The sequence below is a fragment of the Chlamydotis macqueenii genome, chromosome 14 (genome assembly GCF_036417535.1).
Source record: "Chlamydotis macqueenii isolate bChlMac1 chromosome 14, bChlMac1.mat, whole genome shotgun sequence".
Lineage (NCBI taxonomy): Eukaryota > Metazoa > Chordata > Aves > Otidiformes > Otididae > Chlamydotis > Chlamydotis macqueenii.
This window is the reverse complement of record NC_141569.1, coordinates 14816840-14837925: the sequence shown is the minus strand read 5'-3', so window position 1 is coordinate 14837925 and position 21086 is coordinate 14816840. Positions and strand designations below refer to the sequence as shown.

General features: G+C 59.1%; 2 protein-coding genes across 4 annotated transcripts in view; both read right to left on the bottom strand.

The window, feature by feature from the left end:
- Nucleotides 1-11166, bottom strand: part of FLT4 (fms related receptor tyrosine kinase 4) — a 59464-nt gene extending 48298 nt beyond the window's left edge. The window contains exon 1 of one of the 2 annotated variants that reach the window (XM_086758541.1): nt 10989-11166. In XM_086758541.1, coding sequence (XP_086614667.1) covers nt 10989-11046 — 58 coding nt within the window. In that variant the 5' untranslated portion in view covers nt 11047-11166. The remainder of the gene's footprint in view (nt 1-10988) is intronic. The other variant, XM_086758543.1, reaches the window with a different exon arrangement.
- Nucleotides 11167-14932: 3766 nt separating this feature from the next.
- On the bottom strand, nt 14933-20851 carry LOC104477586 (zinc-binding protein A33). Of its 2 annotated transcripts, none has more exons than XM_086759214.1 (7): nt 20820-20851; nt 20034-20308; nt 19374-19469; nt 17409-17642; nt 16994-17013; nt 16157-16305; nt 14933-16048 (listed from the first exon to the last, which is right to left on the bottom strand). In XM_086759214.1, exons 2-7 carry the CDS (start codon nt 20304-20306, stop codon nt 15504-15506), a joined length of 1317 nt encoding a protein of 438 aa, XP_086615340.1. In that variant the 5' UTR covers nt 20307-20308; nt 20820-20851; the 3' UTR covers nt 14933-15503. The 2 variants fall into 2 exon arrangements, with proteins under 2 accessions (XP_086615340.1, XP_086615341.1); XM_086759215.1 differs by having other exon boundaries at nt 16157-16272.
- Between the last annotated feature and the right edge of the window lie 235 nt (nt 20852-21086).

Sequence of the window (21086 nt, the reverse complement as noted above, 5' to 3'; positions counted from 1 at the left end):
AACCTGGAGCCTTCTCTGATGTGGTTAATAAAAATCTTTGCTCTCGGCAGGATCTCCAAGAGAGACGGGCTCTCGAGAGGGCTGCAAAGCTCTCCCCCCGCGTCAGGCTTTGCTGCCTTGCTTCTCACCCCTGGGTCAGTGATCCTGTCTGCTCCCAAAGAGACTTGAGGATGGAGAGACTCGGGACACTGGGAGGAAAGCCAGCCCCGTGGGGCTGCCGGGGGCATCGCTGGTGAGTTACAAACGTGTCTGCTCTCAGCTTCTCTTGGCGCAGAGCTGTGACGGCGAGCCAGGACCCGCTGCAGCGGGAGATGGGAATCATCATCTCCGAGAGCCAAAGTGTATCGGGGTGTTCGCAGCACTTGAGATTAGCTGGCTGTTTAACATCTGCACAGATTTCTCTCTCCACCTCCACATAACACCCCTCACGCAGCTATGAAACTCGTTTCATTCCCTTCCAAGAAAGGCTGAGTTGGAAATGTCATATTTTGTACATCATAGCACAATTCCTACGATGAAACTCCCAGCCTAAATGGCAGCGTTGGACCCTGGTGCCATTTGAAGGCCAGTAAGCTAAAACACCTTGTGCTGCTTTTAAAAATACCTTACAAGAGGGTTACCAAGTTTAATAAACATGCAGTTAATACTCAGAGGTTGACTGTTGTTTTCCCGTTCAAAGGTGCTTCCCTTGCCACGCAGCTCAGCGGGGAGAGCACGCAAGCGGACGCAATGGGAAGGAAGCGTTTACACATGCTAATGACTTCCACCGAAGGAGCACAAGCACTAACAGGGAATTGTGCTAGCGAGACAACACGCCACTTCCTCAGCTGTCCCTGTTTGGTCACCACAAGGCACTCGGTGCTCGGAGCTGCGGTGAGGCTGGAGACGGCCTTCCCAGCCCCACGGGAAAGCCGAGGCGTGAACGAAGGGAAGACGCGTTGGCTGGGACCGCGAGGGCAGGAGAAGCCGTTTGGCAGCGGGGCCGTTTCGGCACCACGCTGAACCAAGGGGCTGAGGACGGACGTGGGCCCTTTCCCACTCCCAGCAACGTGGGTCTGGGGGCCAGAGCCCTCCCAGGTGTCGCCCAGGCCATTTCACCATGCGCATCTCTCTTCATGCCAGCACAGGTTTCCTAAGTTCACATGGGGCCCTGTTTATTTTTCTTGTCTTTTTTTTTTTTTTTTAAATCTACTATTGTATTAAGAAGTGTTTTTCTTTTGGCAAAGGTTACTGCGGGGCCAGGGCCGCGTGGAGTCTCCTGCCTTCCATCACCGCTATAACCTCTAAGCAGGAGCTTAGCCCGGCCAACGCCGCTTATCTTCAATGAAGGCAGGCTTGCATTTCCACCGCCTTATAAAAGATAGATCCCAGCGCTCCCCCTCTCCCCCAGTGCACAATTTGAAATGCCACCCAGGCCTTGTTATTGCTGGGAGGCTGGAGAGCCAGGGATTAACTGCCTCAGGCTGCATTAGGCTTTATTTGTCTAAGCAGCCAAGGGTGAGGAGCAGCCATAAATATTGTGAAATGCCGAGCATTGTGGAGGGGCAGCGTTGGGCAACGCATGCACCATGGCAGCGGGCATCACATCTTGGCCTGGGCACAGTTCTGGTGTGACCGATGTTGCTGGAAATGTTCCTGCCCCGTACCACACAGGAGATTTGGGGGACATCAAAACCCATCCTCATGGATTCAAACTGAGGACATCAAACTACCATCCAAGCCTTCTGGTTGCCTCCATTAGTCCTAGTAGCACATGTGGTGGATCCACCTGACCAAGTGGGAAAATCTCACTACAACACTGTCACCCAAGTGGGCACATGCTGGGGCCTGAGCCTGTCTGCCCAAAACAGGGCAGTAGGGTCTACACTGCGGGTCCCCTTTGCTTGCACGCTGGGACGTCATGGCACAGAGACGAGAGGAAAATCAGGGTATGCCCCGATCCCATCCCAGCACCTGCAGTACTGCCAGAGCCAGCACTTACAGACAGCAGCCCAGGACCTGCTGAATCTGATAGTTTGGCAACAACCAACAAACATAACAAGGAGCCATCAGGCCCAGATAGAATCATAGAATGGTTTGGGTTGGAAGGGACCTGTAAAGCCCATCCAGCCCAACCCCCCTGCAAGGAGCAGGGACATCTCCAACCAGATCAAGTTGCTCAGAGCCCCGGCCAACCTGGCCTGGAATGTTTCCTGGGATGGGGCATCCACCACCTCTCTGGGCAACCTGGGCCAGTGTTCCACCACCCTCGGTGTAAACAATGCACACTACTTTAGCTAAACTGCTTCACAAAGGCATGGCTGCCTAACCCCATTGGCAGGCAAGGTGGTTGCTTCCCCCGTGTTTCATCCCAGCACAAGGACCACGCACCGCCCGCCCGGCAGCGCGGGTTGTTCCTTGGTGTGAATGCACGTGTCTCCCGCGGGAGCATCCCGCACCACAGCCGGCCGCTTTCGGGACACGCCGTTAAACTTCTGCCCTTTGCTTCCCAAGGGCCGAGCACTGCGGCATGACGAAGGGATGATGGCCACTTAAACCAAATTACACCTCCCTGGGGACTCTGCTCAGGCTGGGACAACCCAATGCGTGAGTGATGGATTTCTGTGGGCACTGGATGCCGTCACCTCTGCTGGATGCGATTTTGTTTGCTGCCATCACTCTGAGCTGGCAGTTTCCAAATCTGAGTATAAACCACAATTCACGCCCTGCCTTCTTGCCTCAGTAAATATAAAGATTTACTGTCGTTCATGGAGACTATTGACCTGACCCTCACTTTTGTCAGGATTTATTTTTTCATGTCACTATATCGAACATTCGTCGCAGCAGATGCCAGTATTTCAGAAATAGGGAAAACAAGTCAGAGATGGAGAGCCAAGCCCGGAGCCGAACCTCACTGCCAGCATACACGCGTGTGTCTGTGCAGACACGTACGGGCTTCCCCAGCCGACACGGGACCTTCCGCATGCAGGGAAACTGATGGAGGGTTTTCCAGGCTCTGCAACACAGCCCTGACCTTTTTGTAGCTTTTTGGGAGGAACACATGAAACCAGTAAACCTTTTACAGGCTTCCCTGCCACATGGAGAGCCCATGTGCCTCCGTAACTCCGAAAGCTGATGGAGGACCCCAAAACCCTCCGTGGGTCTTGTGAATGTGCAGACAGACCTTCATGAGCCTGTGGAGCCACTACCCAATTCAACACACCTGGCTGGGCCCCGCAGGGTCTGCTGAGCCCCGTGAAGCTCTGCCGGCAGCCAAAATGACGAACCCAGGTGAGGAAGGGGATGGTGACCCAGCAGGAGGCCTGGCTGCCATGAGCACTGCTCGCTGGCTACTGCTGGCCACTCAGGAAAGCCACCATAAGCTTGCAGATTCTTTATAAGCCTCCCAAGCGACACAATGAGCTGGGGGACAGATCCTGAAGCCCTTTCTTCTCTTGTTACTCAGACCAGTCTCCACTGAAGTCATTGAGGCATGGGCTTAAATACAACCGAAGACTTCAGGATCTGGCCCAGCCATAAAAACTTCCTTCCTCTGTCTACTGCTCACTCCACATGATCCCACTACCTCCCAGCCTCGTCTCCCGAGACCGGGGCCATCAGTTGTTTTGGTTGATGCTGCTCTTTCGTTTTACCCTTGGACCGTGCCCATCCCCTCGGCGCAGCTGCAAGCTGCCAGGGCGGAGGGAGCCGGGGTGGCCGGCGAGGAAGAGGGTGGGTTGCAGGGTGAAATGAAACCTGGCAGAGGGGCAGTGCCAGACCTGGGGACACATGCGCGTGCGGACCGTGTGTGGGCTGGCAGGAGTCTCAGCCATTGCCCAGGGACCCTCCCAAAGGCAATTCCTTCAACACCTCTTAGAAGATGGAATGGAGTGCCTCCAAAAAAAGCCTTTCTCCCCCCCACCCCGCTGACTGTAGAGCAAGCGCCTTAGGCTGTAGGCTAAAATTTACATGATGGGGGCCGGGTGAGATGACTCCTGCCCAGGAAGGTGTAGTGGGAAGTTAACCCATCTCGCTGCAGTGGCGACTGTGCGTCACGCTAGGAAGTGACAGCATAAGAAACCTGTATTATTTTAAACAACTTGCAATATGAATTTTGCTGCCTTTTCTGCCTCAGAATAGCCAGGAGGATGCAAAGCCCTGTTATCCCCCACGGATACCCCATCCCCAACGTGGCCATCCAAAACATGCACTGAGATTTGGGGCAGGAGCTCCTGCTTCCCACGTCTACCAGCCTCGCACACCCGCGGCACTGAGAGCGCAATACATGAACACAAACGGACAGACAGAGCAATTCACTTCGCACCAGTCTCCCTGCCTGTGCCGCCCGATGACGGAAAGCAAACACAAAAGGAATTTGAACTTTGCTGAAGTGAGAAGCATTTGGTCCCGAGGTACCAGCACAGTTTGATGGCCTAAACCTCCATCCTGCTACTCGCGTGGGTGACCTGGTCCGAGAGCGCAGCAACAACTCCTGCGAGTTCCTGCCGAGGTCTTCAGGCTTGCAGGGAGATTTTTAATATTGCTCAGCTAAAACTGAACCGGTCAGACACGCAGCTTGGAGCGCGCAGCTCTGACCGCCCCAGGGAACGTGAAACTCTGAGCGGCAGAGGACCGGTGATGTCAGGGCTGCGAGGCCGTAGCGTGGCCTTTGCATCCCAGCGCAAAGCGGAGCGCATCGCACAGAATAAAACTAAGCGTCCCATGTCCGGTCCAGTGGAAAGGGCTGCCTCGCTCAGGACTTGCTGTTTAAAAAAAATACAGTCTCGCTGTACATTCTGCCCTTTTTAAATACATTAATTGCCATGGAAACAATGCTCTTATTGGTATGGGAGCAGCCTGGTGGCCTCCACAGATGCAAGATAAAAATCAATGGATACATTGAAATACAGGCTGTATTTCAGGACCTTTTGTGGTTTTGCGGCTGGTCACCATGGGCACATATGGGAGAACAGCTCAGACACCAGCAAGATGCCATCTTCTGTAGAGAGAAAGCTGGGGACAATAAAACACGCAGTGTTCATCTGCTCAGTCAGAGCATCCTTGTGTGGGAGCCAGCCCCAGGACTGATGTGTATGCTCAACTCCTGGTGCCAGTCATCCCTTCCAGCTCCTGCCAAAGCACCCCAGTCCCGGCTGCCCTTCACATGCTCATTGCCAGTGAGTGGGAAGCCTCACCTGGTCTCAGACCTTGGCTGAGAGGCTTCGCTCCACGCCTCCCCTCTCCCCATCCGTGGTCCTTTCCACCAACTCAGATGCCTCACCAAAAAGAAGAAGAGAAAAAGCCTAGAAAATACATATATACCATCATTTCTTGGCCTTGAGAGTCTTTTAAACAGCACTGAGGGGGTTTGTACACAAACCAGCACAAAGGGAAGGGTTGCCTGTGCCCTTCCCTCCCTCCCTGCGGCTGTCCCCAAAAACCCGGTGCCAAGGGCAGCCCCGGCTGCCCCGCTGTCCCGTCCTGGTGAGGAGGAGCGCTGCCCTGTTCCCTGCCGTGCCGCCCATCATAAAGGGGTCCCTGAGCTGTTATCAGGCAGTGACAGTTTCCGCCATCAGATTCCTCCTGTCCGTCAGGAAAGCTAAATAAGGAACGTCGTTCAGGCGGCTGCAGGAAGAGGGGAAATGCAGGGACATCCGGCCCAGCTGCCAATTTTTCCTTTCCCATGAACCACCACTGACCTCCGCCAAGGGAGAACCTGGACACCCAGCCTGGCATCGGCGCAGCTTGTCTTCTCTTAACCCTTCCCCGTGGGGATGCCCCGGCCCCCGGAGCCTGCCCAGGCCGGCGGCCTCGCCACGCTGCGCAGCCTGGCCGTGGTGGGATGGTGCATGGGCGCTGCGTCACCGGCGCTAGCACCACAGACCGGGGCGGGTGGACTCGGCACACCGGCTGGCTTTCACCCAGCCAAGCGAGCCACGGCCAGGAGAAGGCTTAACCCCTCCGCGCCTGCACGCGGGTGGGTGGCTACACCTCGCGCGGCAGCGATGGGCCCCGAAAGCATCACTGAGCTGCTTGGATCGCTTCCCTCTTTGCGTGCGCTGAGACCGGGAGCAGAGTTGAGCTTATTCTCTCGCTAAGCCCTCTGCAACCACGCTGGCTCCGAGGAGAGCTGTAACCAGCTCTGGACTGGCTACTGCAGGCAAGGTAAAAATCTTCTCTCCTCTTTCTCTCTGCTCACTCCAGGTCTCTGCCCATCAGCAACCGGGGATAAAGATGGGGTGGGTCTGCAACCGACTCAGCCCTTTCTCACAATCCTTGCTGGGGAGAGCCCTGGGGTCCTCGCTGCCGTTCACTGCACAGACCCAGAGCAGGGGAGCAGCAGCCGCTGGTTGTTACGTGCTCAGAGAAGGGCAGACCACAGCGTGCGCTCGGAGTATCTCTCGCCTTTCCCACCACCCTAATCTCTGCGTTTCCCTGGTTCGGAGTCTTTTCCTGACCCCCTAAACCGATCCTCCCTCGTTAGCACATGGCGTCCGTCCCACGGCACCTCCAGGTTTGGCCGGCAAAGCCTGCGCTGGAGATCCTGGCCCTGGAAGGAGGGGGCAGAAACGCAGCAAGAAAAACAATGCACACGTGGGAGAAGTCGTAAGGTGAAATACAAGTCACGGGCCGAAACCTGTTTCTGCTACCTCAGCAGGGAATCGACTCCAGGAGAGACTCCCCGCTTAATATCCTTGGCTTATAAAACTCGGGGGGAGTTTTGCCACCAGCTGCCGCGGGGCCAGGTTTTCACCCCCCTTCTGCTGAACTTGCACCTAGAGATGGAGCAACTTGCCTGCGGCCGCTCAGCAAAACGAGTGGTTGCCCTGGGCTCAAGGGCTCGTGCCTCCTCGCCGATTTGACCGCCGGCCATCTCTGCTTCCACTATTTTGCGTTAACAATGAGGCACCGCAGATGGGCAATAATACCGTGTGCCGAAAACATCACAACTATTTTGACCAGAGAGAAAAAGCCCCCCCGGGACCCGGCTAACCCTCCCTTTTAACAACGTGAAACGAGAAACAAAGGTCCGGGATAGCCAGAGGCAATAAAAACCCTGGAATTAATTTAACCAGTCACTAGATGCCAGTGCAGCTGCAGCAGTATTTCTTTTCCTAATGAAGGACAAAAGATAATCCCAGCTCTGGCCCAGGGCAGGGCCCAGCTCTGGCCTTCCCAGCAGACCCTGGCGCACACCGGGCAGGTCACAGTCCCTCCCGTGGCACCCAGCTGGCGTGGGACCCTTTTGGGGCAATGTGCCGCCTCCCCCCTGCCCCTGGCCCAGGTGGGGATTTGCAGGAGCTGCCTGGGGCAGGTGAAGGTGAAACGTGGTGCTGGGCATCCCCTGCTCACAGTCCGGGGTGGGAAAGGGGACCTTCAGCTTTGACTAACCGCCTGTGGATTTTTTCCTTGCAAACCCACTTGTTTTTCCATGCGTGATTGCCTTTGGACCCAGGCAAATGTCTAACACTCAAAGGTCCTGTGGCAACAAGCTCCACCGCTGCACGGTGGCGTGTGACAAGCCACTGGCCCCCGGCCACGCTCCTCGTCCTCCCAGCACGGGAACCCGCCAGGAACTGCCTTCTCCAAGCGAGCCGTGATTTTGCAGCCCTGTATTGCAATGCCCTGGCCCTTTTTCCCAGCGGAAGAGCCCTGCCACGTTTAGTCATTCCTCGTACGGAAACCACCACAACCGCTGCTCCTCCGCTCCGGCTCCCCACCCTCGGCGGGCAGCACAGCCTGCGGCGTCCGGCCGTCACGGGGCTTTCTGCTTCTCCCCACATCTGTAGGACCCCTTGGGATCCCCATCACCCTGGGCTTATTGCAGCTTTCCCCCACCGCCGGGTTTAAATATACAGCCCCCCCCCCCTTGCCCCCCTTGCTTGAGGCTGTTTCAGTCCAGCAGGCCGAATGCGAAGACGCTTCCGCTGCACCCGCTCGAGCGGTTGAGGAGAAGGTGGGCGCTGTCTCCAGGGCTCGTGTTGCTCCCCAAAGCTGCTGGGAGCCGGGCAGACCTGGGGACCCATCAAGACCTCCTGATAGCCGCGGATGCCCCGTACGGCGTTGGAGAAACCGCTGGCTGGCCACAGCCCTCTCCTGCCGCCGTTCCCGTGGGATCCCGCTCTCCCTTTCCCTCCCCAGGAACTGCCCCGCGACGCTGGGAACAGCCTGTTCCCTCCTGGCTGGCTGGGAGCACCTGCCCTTCCCACGCCTGCCCTGGCAAACACCACACCAGCGCGGGGCCAAGCGATACCCCCGGGACAGCGATCCTGCGTGGAGCGAGCCCACGGGAGACGGGCAGCAGAGCGGGGCGGGGTGGGACACGCCAGAGGAAGCTCCCTCCCACCCGGCCCGTGCTGGCTGGGGACATTGTGCTGCTGGGTCCCCCCGACCAAACGTCGAATTGAGCTCGGTGACAAACACCTTCATGGCTGTTCGCGCAGGCAGCGAGCCTCATGCTCATGTGCCCAAGCCAGACACCAGGGCAGTAGTTGGAGCCCATTATTCACCCAAAATTGTCCCTAAGCAGATGGTGGGGCACAAAGGCCATTGCTACCCCCTCCCCAGCAGCCCCCAGGGACCACGGGCTGCATCCCTCTCATCACCCACCTCCTCCGTGGAGGCCCCGGCTCTGCTTCATCACGAACGAGCGACGGGGTTAAGCCAGAGCGGAGTTTGTTGCGCGCTTGCGGGCCTTCGCATGAAAGGGTGTTGCTGAAATGGCCCACGTTTATTACTTGCAATAAAGCAACCGCCTCAAATCCCAGCTGCAAAGGCGAATGTTGCTGCTGGCATGGTCAGCGCGGGGCTGTCTGAGCACCCGGCCGGGGAGGCCTGCGCGATCTTAGAGGAGGGCAGGCAGCGGCAGCCAAGGTAACGGGCTCAGGTCCTACACAAGCACGGCCCCTTCCCTCATGCAAAGGGCACACACTCTTGAAAACAACAAGCCGGAGTCCCTGATGGGATTATTTGGCTGCGGGGTGGTCAGCGCTGCTCTGCGCCCAGAGCACGGCGGCTCAGGGAGTGCACGCTCTCATCGCCACTCATGAACAGTGACTCCGAGATGTCCTGGGATGCTGGGGCTGAACCTCTGCCTGCTGCCCCCCATCTCACCACCCACAAAGGGCAGCTCCCCAACTCCACTCCATCCTGGGAGTGCTGCGGAGCTGGGATGTAAGGAGCAGCTGCGTGGAACAGGCAGGACACAGAGCCAGAATGGACCCTTCATGATCCTGAGATGAACAGTGCACCCTTCCTAGGTGGAACAGTCTCACACCCTCATCCCTGCTTCCAAGGGGCGCAAATATTTGCGCTCAGCTGGGATTATGGTTCACGGGGAATTTGTGGGTCCTTCATGCGCTGACAAAGCAGTCTCAGGTAAATGAAGAAGAGGAAGCAAATTCCCAGCGTACAATCCCCCAGCTGAGCTCCACACCACCCTTCATTGCTGCCCTAATCAGGCAGCTCTGGAGAGCTTCAAAGCCCTGAGCTGACGAGGCCCGCACGTCACGCAGCCGCGCTGGCCGGAGCCTCCCAGGCACCGCTCCCCGCGCCTCCGGGAGATGAAAGAACCTGAGAAGAGCTACACGACGCTTTACAAATTGCTAACAAGAGAGCTTCGAACAGCTGCAGCCCCCGCCGCAATGTCACCAGCAGCAGGTCCTTTTCTGCCCTGCCTCCCGGAGCTCCCCCTGAGCTCCAGCAGCCCAGTGGGTCCTTTGGCCCCACAGCCCCAGAGCCATCAGCAGCATTTTGGGCAGAGCAGGTTGACAGTCCTGCTGCCGGTGATGCTATCCGTACCCCACCTCTTTGGCCAGACCTGCAGCCCTCCCGTGAGCTCACTTCAATGATGGCAGCAAACGCTGCCAGTGACAGTGAGTCACTGAGCTGAGGCTACAGAAAATTTTATTTATGCCCCCAAAATTCATCTCCCCACATTACAAGCTTCCAGCATTACTAACTTTCTGTGGGTCTTGCTCTGATTTGGGCTGTAAATGCTTTACCGTGCAAGCGGGAGCTTCCCTGGGGGAAGCTGGTGGGGCTGGTGCCCCATCCCCATCACCCCAGCAGCGCCCACCCAGCTCTGCTCTGCCCCACGCTCCCTGCTCTCTGGAAGGGCCTCCCAGCCCCAATTCTGCCGTGGCCCCGCATCCACCCGACCCAAGCCGCAGCCAGGGGGTTCGACTCGCTGCCCGACAGCCTTTTGCCCCAGAATCGTTACGGGAAGGAAAAGCGTTTCACCGGGATCTGCCTTGGGTGACTTCCCAGGCGGACCAGAGCTGCCAGCAGCCGGTTGGGAGAGGCAAGCTGGACGGCATCGCGTGGACCACCGCCTCCTCGTGCCTTCCTCCCGGACGCGCTGCCCGGCGCTCACAAATTAATGACTGCGCATGAAAAAAATAAATAAACAGAGCAAGGAGCCGGCCTCCAGCCCGTCCTCCTGCTGCCGGCCGCTTCCCCGGCCAAAGAAACCCCTCCTGCAAGAGCCCGGTGCGGTTCCTTCCCTGCTTGCGGCGAGCACACCCGCGGCACGGGCACGGCGTGGGTTCACCCACGGACCCCGCGGGAATGGCAGCAACGTCCTCCCGTCCCGTCCCGTCCCCTCACTGCGGGCACGCTGTCACAGCTCTCGGCGACACGCGGGGCGGGCTGTGTCGGGGCTGGGGGACCCCACAACGGGCTGTGTCAGTCCCCGTCGGGGATGGGGGATCCCGGAGTGGGCTGTGTCGGTCCCCATTGGGGCTGGGGACCCCAGGGAGCGTACAGCAGTGGGTGCCCGTCGGGGTCGGGGAACCTCACGACTGGCTGTGTCGGTCCCCATCAGGGACAGGGGACCCCACGACGGACCGTGTCGGGGCCGGGGGACCCCAGGGCGGGCACGGCGGCACATCCCCGTCGGGGCTGGGGGACACGGCGGAAAGGCAGTGCGGGTCCTCGCGGGGTTTGGGGGGTCCCGTCCGGGTCCCGTCCCGTCCCGTCCCGGCGGGGCAGCCCCCCACGGTGCTCACCTGCCTCCGAGACAATGCCGAGCCAGAGCCAGAGGGGCAGCGTACAAACTCTCTTCATCTCCGGGGCTGCGGGCGGATCGGTGCGGGGCGGCGCGGAGCGATGCGGAGCGGGCCCCGCGCACCGAGCTCTGCTCCCGCCGCGCCCCAGCTGCGGCAGCGGGCGGGGAGCACCGGGGCCGCTTCCTTTTCCTCCGCCCGCCCGGGCCGCCCGCCGCCCTCCGCCGAGCCCGCGGGGCGCCGGGCGGGCGGGGCGGGGCGGGGCGGGGCTGGGGGAGCCGCACCTGCGGGGTCTGCAACCCCCCCCCGCACCTGCGCGGGTGCGTGCATCACCCCTGCCCCGCGTACACACCAGCACCCCCGCACCCGCCCGCATATTCACGCCAACACGCGCCCCGTGCACACCCGCACGCATCCCACCGCACCCGTGTGCGCAGGCACTAGCGTGCACCTATGTGCAAATGGCCACGGGTCCCCCTCTTTCACGCGTGAGCACACCCCAACCTCTCGGGCCAGAGGGAACGCACACAAACACCCTCTCGCACCAGCGTACGCACACCACGTGTGAACACGTGCACCTCGCATCTGCTCGCACACACACCTTCACGCCTGCATGCCCCCCCACCCCAAATCTCACACCTGCATGCACACACGCAGGCGTGCACCCCCTGAACCCCCGCTTCTCTTGCACAAGGGCACACACGTGCTTTCTCACACCTGTGTGTGCACACACACCCCTACTCATTTGGGGGAGCACTAGAGGCCCCCACTCATGCCACCCATCCGTGCACGCAGCGTGGGGCAGCCACGTTGCCCCCCAGCACCGTTACATGTGGCACACGCACCCCTTTCTGGCAAGTGTACACCGAAACCCACGCACAGGACCGTGATGCTGGCAGCGGGACGGTGACAATGTCACTCCACGCGTGCCAGCGTGGCTGCCCCCACACCACTGCTGCCGCCAGCGGCTCCGGCTGGGTGCGAACCCACCGCGAACACGCTGCAGATGAAGGTGACGGCACAGCCTCGGCCCGCTGCCCGTGAACCCAACGTGCGCTAAACAGATAAATTACCACGGCCCTACGCTGCGCCCCGGGGAGGGGGGTTATTAATTAGGCACAGTTGCAGTCAGCAAAGAAAGAGCCTGAATGGGAACCATGTGCTCAGGGCTTCGAAAAGACATGAAAACTTCTTGTGCGCTCAACTGCTCTCGTTGCCAAACTCATGGAAGAAATCACCCTGTCCCTCTCCTGGAGCCCTCAGAGGGACTCCAAGCCACAGAGTTTGTTTTACCCCACTGCCCCCAGCCCAATTAGTGAGTTTTTAACCCTTAGAGCGCCAGCTGCATTGCTCTTCAGCACACTCATCTTGGACCACCTCCCTCCTGGGTCCCAAAGGAGCAGAAAGCAGTGCTGTCCCTCCGTTCCAGCTGAGTGCCCAAACCCCTGGAACTTTCTGGAGAGAGATTTTTTAAAACTCACCATGATGGTGGGGTGATGAGGCAGAGCTGGGGACCACGCAGAGGAGCAGCACTGCCCACCGCCGTAGGGTGAAGAGCTGAGATTTGCAGGATCAGACCCCTCCCCGGAGCCAGGGGCTGTGAACAGGGATGGGGCAGCCATGGGGCTCCCCGCCACAGCAGCATACCTGTGTTGGGGACCACTGTGAGCATCAGGGGTCATCGGGCACCGGAAATGAGCAGGGAGGCTGGTGAGGTGCGGACAGTGACGGAGGGATGAGTCACATCGCACTGCTGAGATGCTGGACAAAACGCACAGCCCAAGGGCTGCCTAGAGAGGCTGAGTGCACCCCCAAAATCAAGGGATTTTGGCATCCTCCATCCATTGCAGTCCAAATGTGTCACCATGCAGGCAGTGGTGGCTGGGACCAGCCCGTCCATGCTGCCATCTAACGTCAGGACACGGGGGAGGGCTCGCCTGTGACGACAGGGAATTTTCCATCACAAACACAGGGCCACTGTGGGACCGATGGGACCTTTCCATTGTGGCTGCCCTGGGAAACAAAAGGAACTTATTTTAAAATCTTGTCACCCTTCCAGCACGTGGGGGTACCCAAGGAAGCAAAGGTTTCCCTAAATCACAGGATAAAGACACAAACCTGTCGCAGCAGCAGCCCAGGGTAGGAGCTGCTGGACACTGCCCAGCCCCAGGCATGGCAACGGGAAAGGGACACGGGTGACTCTGAGGACACCCAGTGACAAAACAACAAGGTAACCTGCAGGGAAAATACAGCCTGGTGCTGGGGACAGATGGGGAGAGCCAGCCCTGGCAGGTGCAGCCCAGCCGCTGGAGCAGAGAGGGGTGCTGAGCCCCTGCGGTGCCCACCTGCCCATCCCCGTCCCCTCCTGCCTGAACCCAGGGCCAGGCCCAGCTGGTCACTGCATTCACATCATGCCCGTGATTTCTATTCTCCAGTGGTTTATCAATGAAATGTGTTGTTCGGACAGCATTTAACAGGAGGCAATGTTTCCTCACCAGGTGAACGTTGCGCGTACCGCAGCTCAGAGCAGAGTTTTCCCCGCACGCAGGAGCTGCCGTACGTGCTGCACGCAGTGCAGGGGCTCTGCCTGCCCCAGCCTTCCTGACGGAGCCCTTCCCCGCTGGCAGGGCCAGCCGAGGACGTTACACCCCGAAACGTGGCTCTGCCTGGGAGCAGCACGCCACAGCCACCGCACACAGCCAGGCACGAGGAGGAGGAGGAGGAAGGACGTGCTTTCTCGAGAGCCTGCTCAGCCCAAGGATTTGGGACAAGCAGGTTTTCGCTGCTCTCCAGCTCTGCCTTTGGTAAGGGAGAGGAGTAGGAGGTGGCAGCGATGGCACCAGCACACGTTGCAGCGCGCTGCTCGCAGCCCGTGCTGCCACACCGGCCCACGCGGCACACGGCAGCGGGAGCTGGCTGCCACCCTCCCGCCTGCCCGCGGCCACCGAAGCTCGGCTGCACTCGCTCCTGCCAGTGCCTGGTGGATCCGTTCCCCATCACGTTTCGGGCACGGCTGCCTGCGGCTGCCCAGCTCCTTGCTGCGATCGAACCAGCCTCACCCTCCCGCGGAGGCTCCCAGCCCTTGCAGGGGGATGACAGCCCTGCTCACAGCAGCATTTCCGAGCCAACAGCTCTTTCTTCTCCACTCTTATTTCAGCTGAGGCTGGGGAGCAATGAGATGAGGCAGGAACTGGGAGAGGAGGCTGAGCCGAGCCCAGCCCAGCCCAGGGGCTCAGCAGGGAGGGAGCAGGGCTCACTCACCAGCTGAAGCCCAGCTGGGGGCCAGGACAGAGCAGAAACCCCTGACACCCCCTCCAGGCACACCCCGCTCCCGAGCAAGGCTGAACGGAGCAGCAGCTTCCCGATAACTGGATCTCCTCTGCACCCACCTCCACCCCGTGCCCACAGAGCCCCAGGCTGCTCGGCACTCCTGCACAGGTGAGCACAGCTGCCTGCACCTTGCATGGGTCACCCTCCCCTCCAGCCAAGCCAAAATCTCCTCCTGCCCCAGTGTGGCACAGTAAGGGGGAAATGCCCCTCGTGGCACCATGGGAGGACAGGGCCCCTTGTCCCATCTCCACTGGGCAGGGGGATGACCAGTGAAGGACCTGCTTTGACAAACGTCCCTGTGCCCAGCTGTGGGAGCTGGAAAGCCCTCACAGCACAGAAAGCCGAGTCTCTGCAGAGGAACGCACAGGCTCCAGCCAGCACCAGGGCTCCACAGCATCAGGGCAGCTCCAGCCTCTGCTTTGATCCTGGAGTGGGCTTGAGTGGGATAAACACGACAACTCCCCCAACTCCAGGCACTGCCATCCTTCTCCCACCAGCCAGGCTCAGATCCACCCCAGCAGTCCCTGCCTGGAGCAGGGGGCTGCTCTGTGCCCCGAGGCTGTGCGACACCCCACTGCAGTAGATTCCCCACCCCCAAGCATGCAAACAGCAGGCAGTGGTCTTTCTAACGAGCTTTAATGGTGACCGAGTAAGAGGGAGGCAGCACCACAGCCCCCGCGCGGCGGTGGGTCCCACGCCGTGCTCCGAGCTCCCTCTGCCGCCGGCCTGGAGCCCTTCCCCACAAAGCTCTTCGAGCAGAGGACGTCTGCTGTCAAAGTTGAGTGTCAAGAGGCACCTGATGGTGCTCTGGGACCACTGCCCAGGGTTGCTGGGTGGGAGCATGGAGGGACAGGAGGTGCAAGCAGCCTGCAGCCCCCTCCACTGCAGCCCTGTGGCTGCGGTTACTGAACCATACCACGCTCAGGCATGGCAGGGTGTTCTCCAAGCAGTGCCAGGCACCTCCAGGGATGCAGTGCAGTACCCCACCGTCCATGGCACGGAGAAGGGAGGGCAGACAGGAGCTGCGAAGAGACTCAACCCCCTTCTTCCTCCCAAAACTGAAACCTAAACAGCCCCTCCAACACCCACCAGGTCTGTGTGTGGAGAACTGGTCTCCAGCATGGCCCCAGCCAGCAGAGACAAGGAGCCAGGCTAGGGTGCCCAAAGCACCCTGCTCCTCCTTGTCCCTCACAGGGCCAGGTGGCAGAGGCGCATGGGCTCCATGTTGTCCCTCCCATCGCTGAAGCAGGTGCTGAAGAAGGGGCAGTATCTCTCCGCAGAGACATGGTGGAAGGTGAAGAGATGGGACATGTCCCCAGCATCAAAGAAGGCAACAGTGCCCTCTTGGCAGTCCAGGAAGACCCCCAGTTTCCGGGGGGGTCGGCGGGGAGTCAGGCGCACCCATGGGGTGGTGGTGGCCCAGTACTCCGTCCTGTTCCGCAGGCGAAGTGTCCAGTAGCCATTCTCCGGGCACAGCTTGACCTTTGCTGCCCGGTCCACAGCCTCAGCGGCCACCCCCAGGTCCCACTTGGTTTTGCTGCCCACCCAGACCTCCCAGTAGTGCCGGCCACTGTCAAAGATCTGTGAGCTCAGGACGTTGACGCACTGACGGAAGCGCCGGGGGCTGCTGGGGACAGGCTGGGCTCGATTCCTCTCCGTCACTGCTGTCAGGTCTCTGGAGAAGACTAGGTTGGGGTGGGCTGAGTCAAGGTCAAAGGTGAGCGGGGCAGGAGCTGTGGAGACATCCAGCACGACATTTTACCAGTTGCATAATCCCTCTGCAGAGCATCCCTGGCCCTAACACCACCCAGCACATCCATCCCCCACACCGATCTGCTCACCGGGACTGATGGACCGCAGCATCTGTCTCCAGAAGATGTACTGCAAGGGGCCGCTGTGGCTGTCCCTGTAGCGCTCTAGGTCAAAGGCGGGCTGGGTCTCGACACGCACTGAGGGCCTGGGGCAGAGAGAGCGGCAGTCAGCTCCTCTGCTGTGGGAAGAGCACAGTCAGGACTGCAACATGCTACCATGCGTTGACAGGTTTGGTAAAGGCAGGACGCAAACCTGTCTGGTGGCTGCTTGCTCCACCTGACGCAGAGCTACCTCCAGCGCAAGTGGCTCGGGGCAGAGGTGTTGTGGATAGAGAGACTCTCGGCAGATCAGCACCCAGCACACCCAAGCAGGACTCCTGCATGGGTGAACAGGACAAGCCTGCATCCCACTGCAGCCCCCGGGGAGGAAGAGGACAGGGACACGCTCCCCTTTGGCGGTTCTGGCCCACAGCTATTCGCAGCCTCAGACAAACCTGCACCTTGGGGTCAGTTTTGCAGCCTTGTGGGCTGTAAGAAGCTAAGAAAGGGCAGGAAGAAGCCAAAGCACCTGAAGTTTGTGGCATCAGCCTTGCTCTCACTTGTAGCACGCACACCCCTTGCGCCCATTCCAAACCAGCACCTCTCCTCCACCCGCTCTGCCAGCCCAGCCATCTCAACACGCACGCTCCCTGGGGAGAACATCCAACACATGCTGGGGACCAGCCCCCACCTAGCACAGCACCAGCAGCTCGCTGAACAATTTGTGATGTTTTAAAAACTTGAGATAAGATCCCTCCCCCACGTGGAGCCAGAGACAGAGATAAGCTCCTGAAAAGGGAATCAGCTTCTTTCATGCCAGACACGTACCTGATATCCAGGCTCTCCACCTGCGGAGAGGAGCAGAGAGAATTAGCAGTCACTCTCAGTAATTCACATAGCTGCAGAAATAAGCTCCCTGTCCTGCCTCCTGCTGTCTCACGCAGCGCAGAGATCGGAAACCAACCTGCCAGGACCCCCACCCCGGGGGAAACTGCCTGGGCACTGCAGTCAAGGCAAATTCACAGGGGCGACAGAGAAGGAGGAAGGGTCCCGAGACCCACTACATCTGAGATCGCCACATACATCCCTCGTGGCTAAAGCCTCCAGACTCCAAGGGACTGGGGAGATAATCAGGATAGACTGCAGTGAAAATTACTTCCAGGTACAGCCCAGTGCTGTCATTTAGGACTCTCCCCCATACCCAATTCAGATCGTGAAACATCACTCAGCCTGGCACACTCACCTCCAGCAACGACACCTCTTCCATCCTGCTCAGGGTCTGCTCTATGCGCTCTATGTCCCTCTGCAGCACCGACATCCCCTCCTCCAGCCGCTGGACGTCCCCGTGCAGCCGTGCTAGTGTCTGCTCTTCCTTTCTGCCCAGCTCTGCCAGCACAGCTCTCTCCTCTTCCTCCAGGATCTGATGAAGGCGGGCAAAATCCGCCCGGATCTTGAAGTTCAGCTCCCCAGACACCTTCTGAGCAGAGGGAAAAGGCAGAAAACAAGTCTGGCAGCTAGAACAAACAAATAGGTGCACAGAATGGCTGGGCCCATTACTCTGCTTACAGAGTCCTGGAAATTAGAGAGCCTCAGACATACCCATGACTTTTTGGATGGAGAACAGGACACAAGGACAAGGCTGCAGAGCCAAAGGGAAGTAAAAAAAAAAAAAAAAAAGAGGGCTGAGGGTGGCGGGGGGGGAGCTCTACCAATGGTTTGGTCATCTTAACTAGAAATCCTTGTACACAGCCACAGTGAGAGCCCACAGCCCTCTCCCACACCACCAGGAATCTGCTTGTGTGCAAGACTGGAGCTCTTTCGCTTTTCCAGAGCTGCAGACTCAGCTGTTCAGGTTAGTCAGGGTTTATTTCACATCATGCCAGACCCCAGGCAGAGCTCTCTGGCACTGGTAACTTGTTCTTTCTCTCCGATGCCTGTCCTGTTTGTACGGGAGAGACGGGGGAGCTGCAAACACTAATCTCTGTAGTTAGAGCTGAAAAGTCCCAGAGCTGAGGCTCTCTTCAGAGGTCATTTTTTTCCAGTTGTTTATACTGCCAGGCAACCTTGTGGTGCTCACTGCCTTCCTATCTGTTTACAGGAGACAGCCAATGACTTATTTTCCCAATCTTTAAGCTTTTAATGTCTAAGCGCAACCTTAGCCCTCATTATTTTCTTGAGAGCACTGCCTGAAACACACATCCCTTTCTGCCAGCAGGAAACCCATCTCCCCCAGAATATAGCTGAATCTTCACCAGCCGGCACAGCACCCGGCCTCCCTTTGCTCTAGCAAGTGCTTGTGCTGGCACCAAAACTGCAAAGGAGGCGCGCGGCCTCCCCGCCCAGATCAGCAATTTGCTCCTTTACTCCTGAAGCACCTCTTGGTCAGCTCTTTTACTGCACCGGGGCATCAGCTGCACAGGCGTGTTTGATAACACTTTTTCATGAACCTCAAAGGTCAATTCCCAATCTGGCAGCGGGACAGAGGTATGAAACACAGTGCAGGCAGGGGAGGCACCCGAGACTCCGGTCAGAAGGCAGGCTCCCATCAGTTTTATCTCACCTCTGAACTACTGTGTTTTCCGTAAGCCCTTCTTCCTTGGCTTTTAATACTTTTACATCACTCAAGAAGGAACTGCAGTCAGCCTGTGGCTGTTATTGCTTCACGGATCAATGACAAGGAGGCAGCCTAGTGCCACTCAAGCCCGGAGAGAGCACTCAAGCTCCGCACATCATCTCGGAGCTCCACAGTGAATCCAAACACGGTCCTTGTGACAAGGCCACTGCTCTCGCAGTGCCAACATTGCTGCTGACCCAGCTTCTTCCGTTTTGCAGCCACCCCTTCAGACACACAAGAGTATTTTAGAGCTTTCAAGAATTAACCCTCTCCAGAAGTGGCAGCGCTGCAGGGCCAGAACAAGCTGCTCAGCTGACAGCTCTCGCCACTCACCCTGTCTGAGCTCTGCTGCACCAATGCACCTTGTAAATGCTGCATTAATGAGTGCTTAATGCCTCTTCCCAAAGCCTCTTCTGAATATTCAGCAGTGATGGGCTTCAGCCTACATGCGGGGGAGTTTGTTCAGATCCCTACATAGTTATTAATCTAGAATTTTACAGGAAGCAAAGCTAAATCTCAGCTGAAGCGATACGCAGATCCTCTATAAACATTAGCCTAGAGGCTGTACAAGAAGCCGCTATCACAAGGCATTACCGTCAGGCCACAGATATTTTCCTGCGTTGCACGCTTCCTCTGCAATAAGTTCTCCATCTCCTTCTGACGAGCTTGCAAAGCATCTTCCAGGTGCTTCTACAGGAACAAGCGAAAGAAAAGGAGGAGTGATTCAGGAGCAATCCCAGCTCCTGAGGCCAGCATTAGAGGCAGGCTGCAACAGGATCTCTCATAAAGCAAGGAGAAGAAAGCACCTGATGCACAGGCTTGAGAACTATATGTGTGCACACAGTGAAATAAATTTATTTTTAACACTTGGAGCTCCAGCCTGGGATATCTGTTTGCAGAAGGTTTAAAACCTGTGTGCCGTGAAATGACGTGTGCAGGGACCGGCCTCTGGAGTAGCACACCTGGCACAAGCAGCCCTCACCCCCAGCTGAGTGGCTCCTACACGAGAAACAGCCAGGCTGCGGTGGAAGTCAGGCAGCGCAGTGAGGGAAACAAATGTAAGAAAAGAAAGTGTCCAAAAGACAGACAGCTGGGAGAAAATAGGGAGAGGGAATGAATCAGGAAGAGACACGGACGTCATTGCACTCAGGACAGGTGGGGCACACACGGGACAGGAAGGAGGGAGTGGTGGGCTCTCGCTACCTGCACAGGGCTCACAGGACACCCACCCCCAGCCAAGCAGAAGCCACTCACCTGCATCTTGTGCTGGTGTTCCGCCGAACCACAGCGCCGCACCTTCTCCACCAGCCCCGACAGCAGGTAGTGGGTGCGGAATGCCCGGCTGGGGAACTCGCGGCGGCACTGGGGGCAGGAGGGGACGCGGGCGCAGCTCTCCCAGTAGCCCTGGATGCAGGCCTTGCAGAAGTGGTGCATGCAGTCCAGCATGACGGGCTCGCTGAAGAGCTCGCAGCAGATGGCACACGTCAGCTCCTCCCGCAGGCTCCGGTCCCGGTTCCGGCCGGCCATCCCTGCCGGCACACGGGTCCCACCCTGAGCGTCCCGCCACCACCGTCCCCAAATCCCCTCCCTCCGTCTCTCTGGGCTAGAGCAGCCTTCTGCCTCTCCCCGCACCGGGCTCCGCGGGGTGGGTTTGGTGACCCGACCTCGGGCAGGAGGCGCAGGACCTGGGTGCGCCCAGCGCTGCAAAGCCCCAAACCGTGGGAATTACGGTGAACCCCCAGGAAACGGCCAGCCCCTTTGCAGAACAACAGCTTTCTGCTCCCCATCCCTTCAGTAAAACCGCTCACGGGGTCCCACGGCGACCGAGTCACCCGGCTCGGGGTCAGCAAGCGCCCGCCCCGGGGGTAAAAACCCCAGAGCCCCCCGGCTGCAAGGGGGCCCGGGCCCGGCCTGGCGAGAGCCCTCCCTACGCCTGGGGCCCGGCCTCGAGCTGCGCGCCCCGCGCCCCCCAGAACAGCCCCGGCCCCCCCAAAGCGCCCACCGACCTCCCGCGCCCCGAGGTCAACCCCCTCACCGCACCTCCGCGCACCACGCAGCCCCCGACCTTTGAGCCTCCGCCCCGCCGACTGACGTCCGCCCCGACCAATCGCCGTGCACACACACGGCCCGCCCATCCGCTCATTGGATGGAAACGGCGGCCGGGGGGGGGCTGGGCGGGGCTGCGGCGTGTGACGTGGCCACGTGTGCGCGGAGCGGGGGCAGCCGTGTATCGGGCGGTGCGGGGCGGTGCGGGGCGGTGCGGGGCGGTGCGGTGCCCTCCGGTGCCCTTGAACTGCACCGCGCCCG

Excerpts from the sequence above, each read along its gene's own strand:
- LOC104477586 (XM_086759214.1), bottom strand. The coding sequence starts at position 20,306 with ATGGCCGGCCGGAACCGGGACCGGAGCCTGCGGGAGGAGCTGACGTGT. Across the intron at positions 19,470-20,033 it reads AACACCAGCACAAGATGCAG|AAGCACCTGGAAGATGCTTT; the intron begins GTGAGTGGCTTC and ends TTGTTCCTGTAG. Across the intron at positions 17,014-17,408 it reads AAGAGGTGTCGTTGCTGGAG|GTGGAGAGCCTGGATATCAG; the intron begins GTGAGTGTGCCA and ends TCCTCTCCGCAG.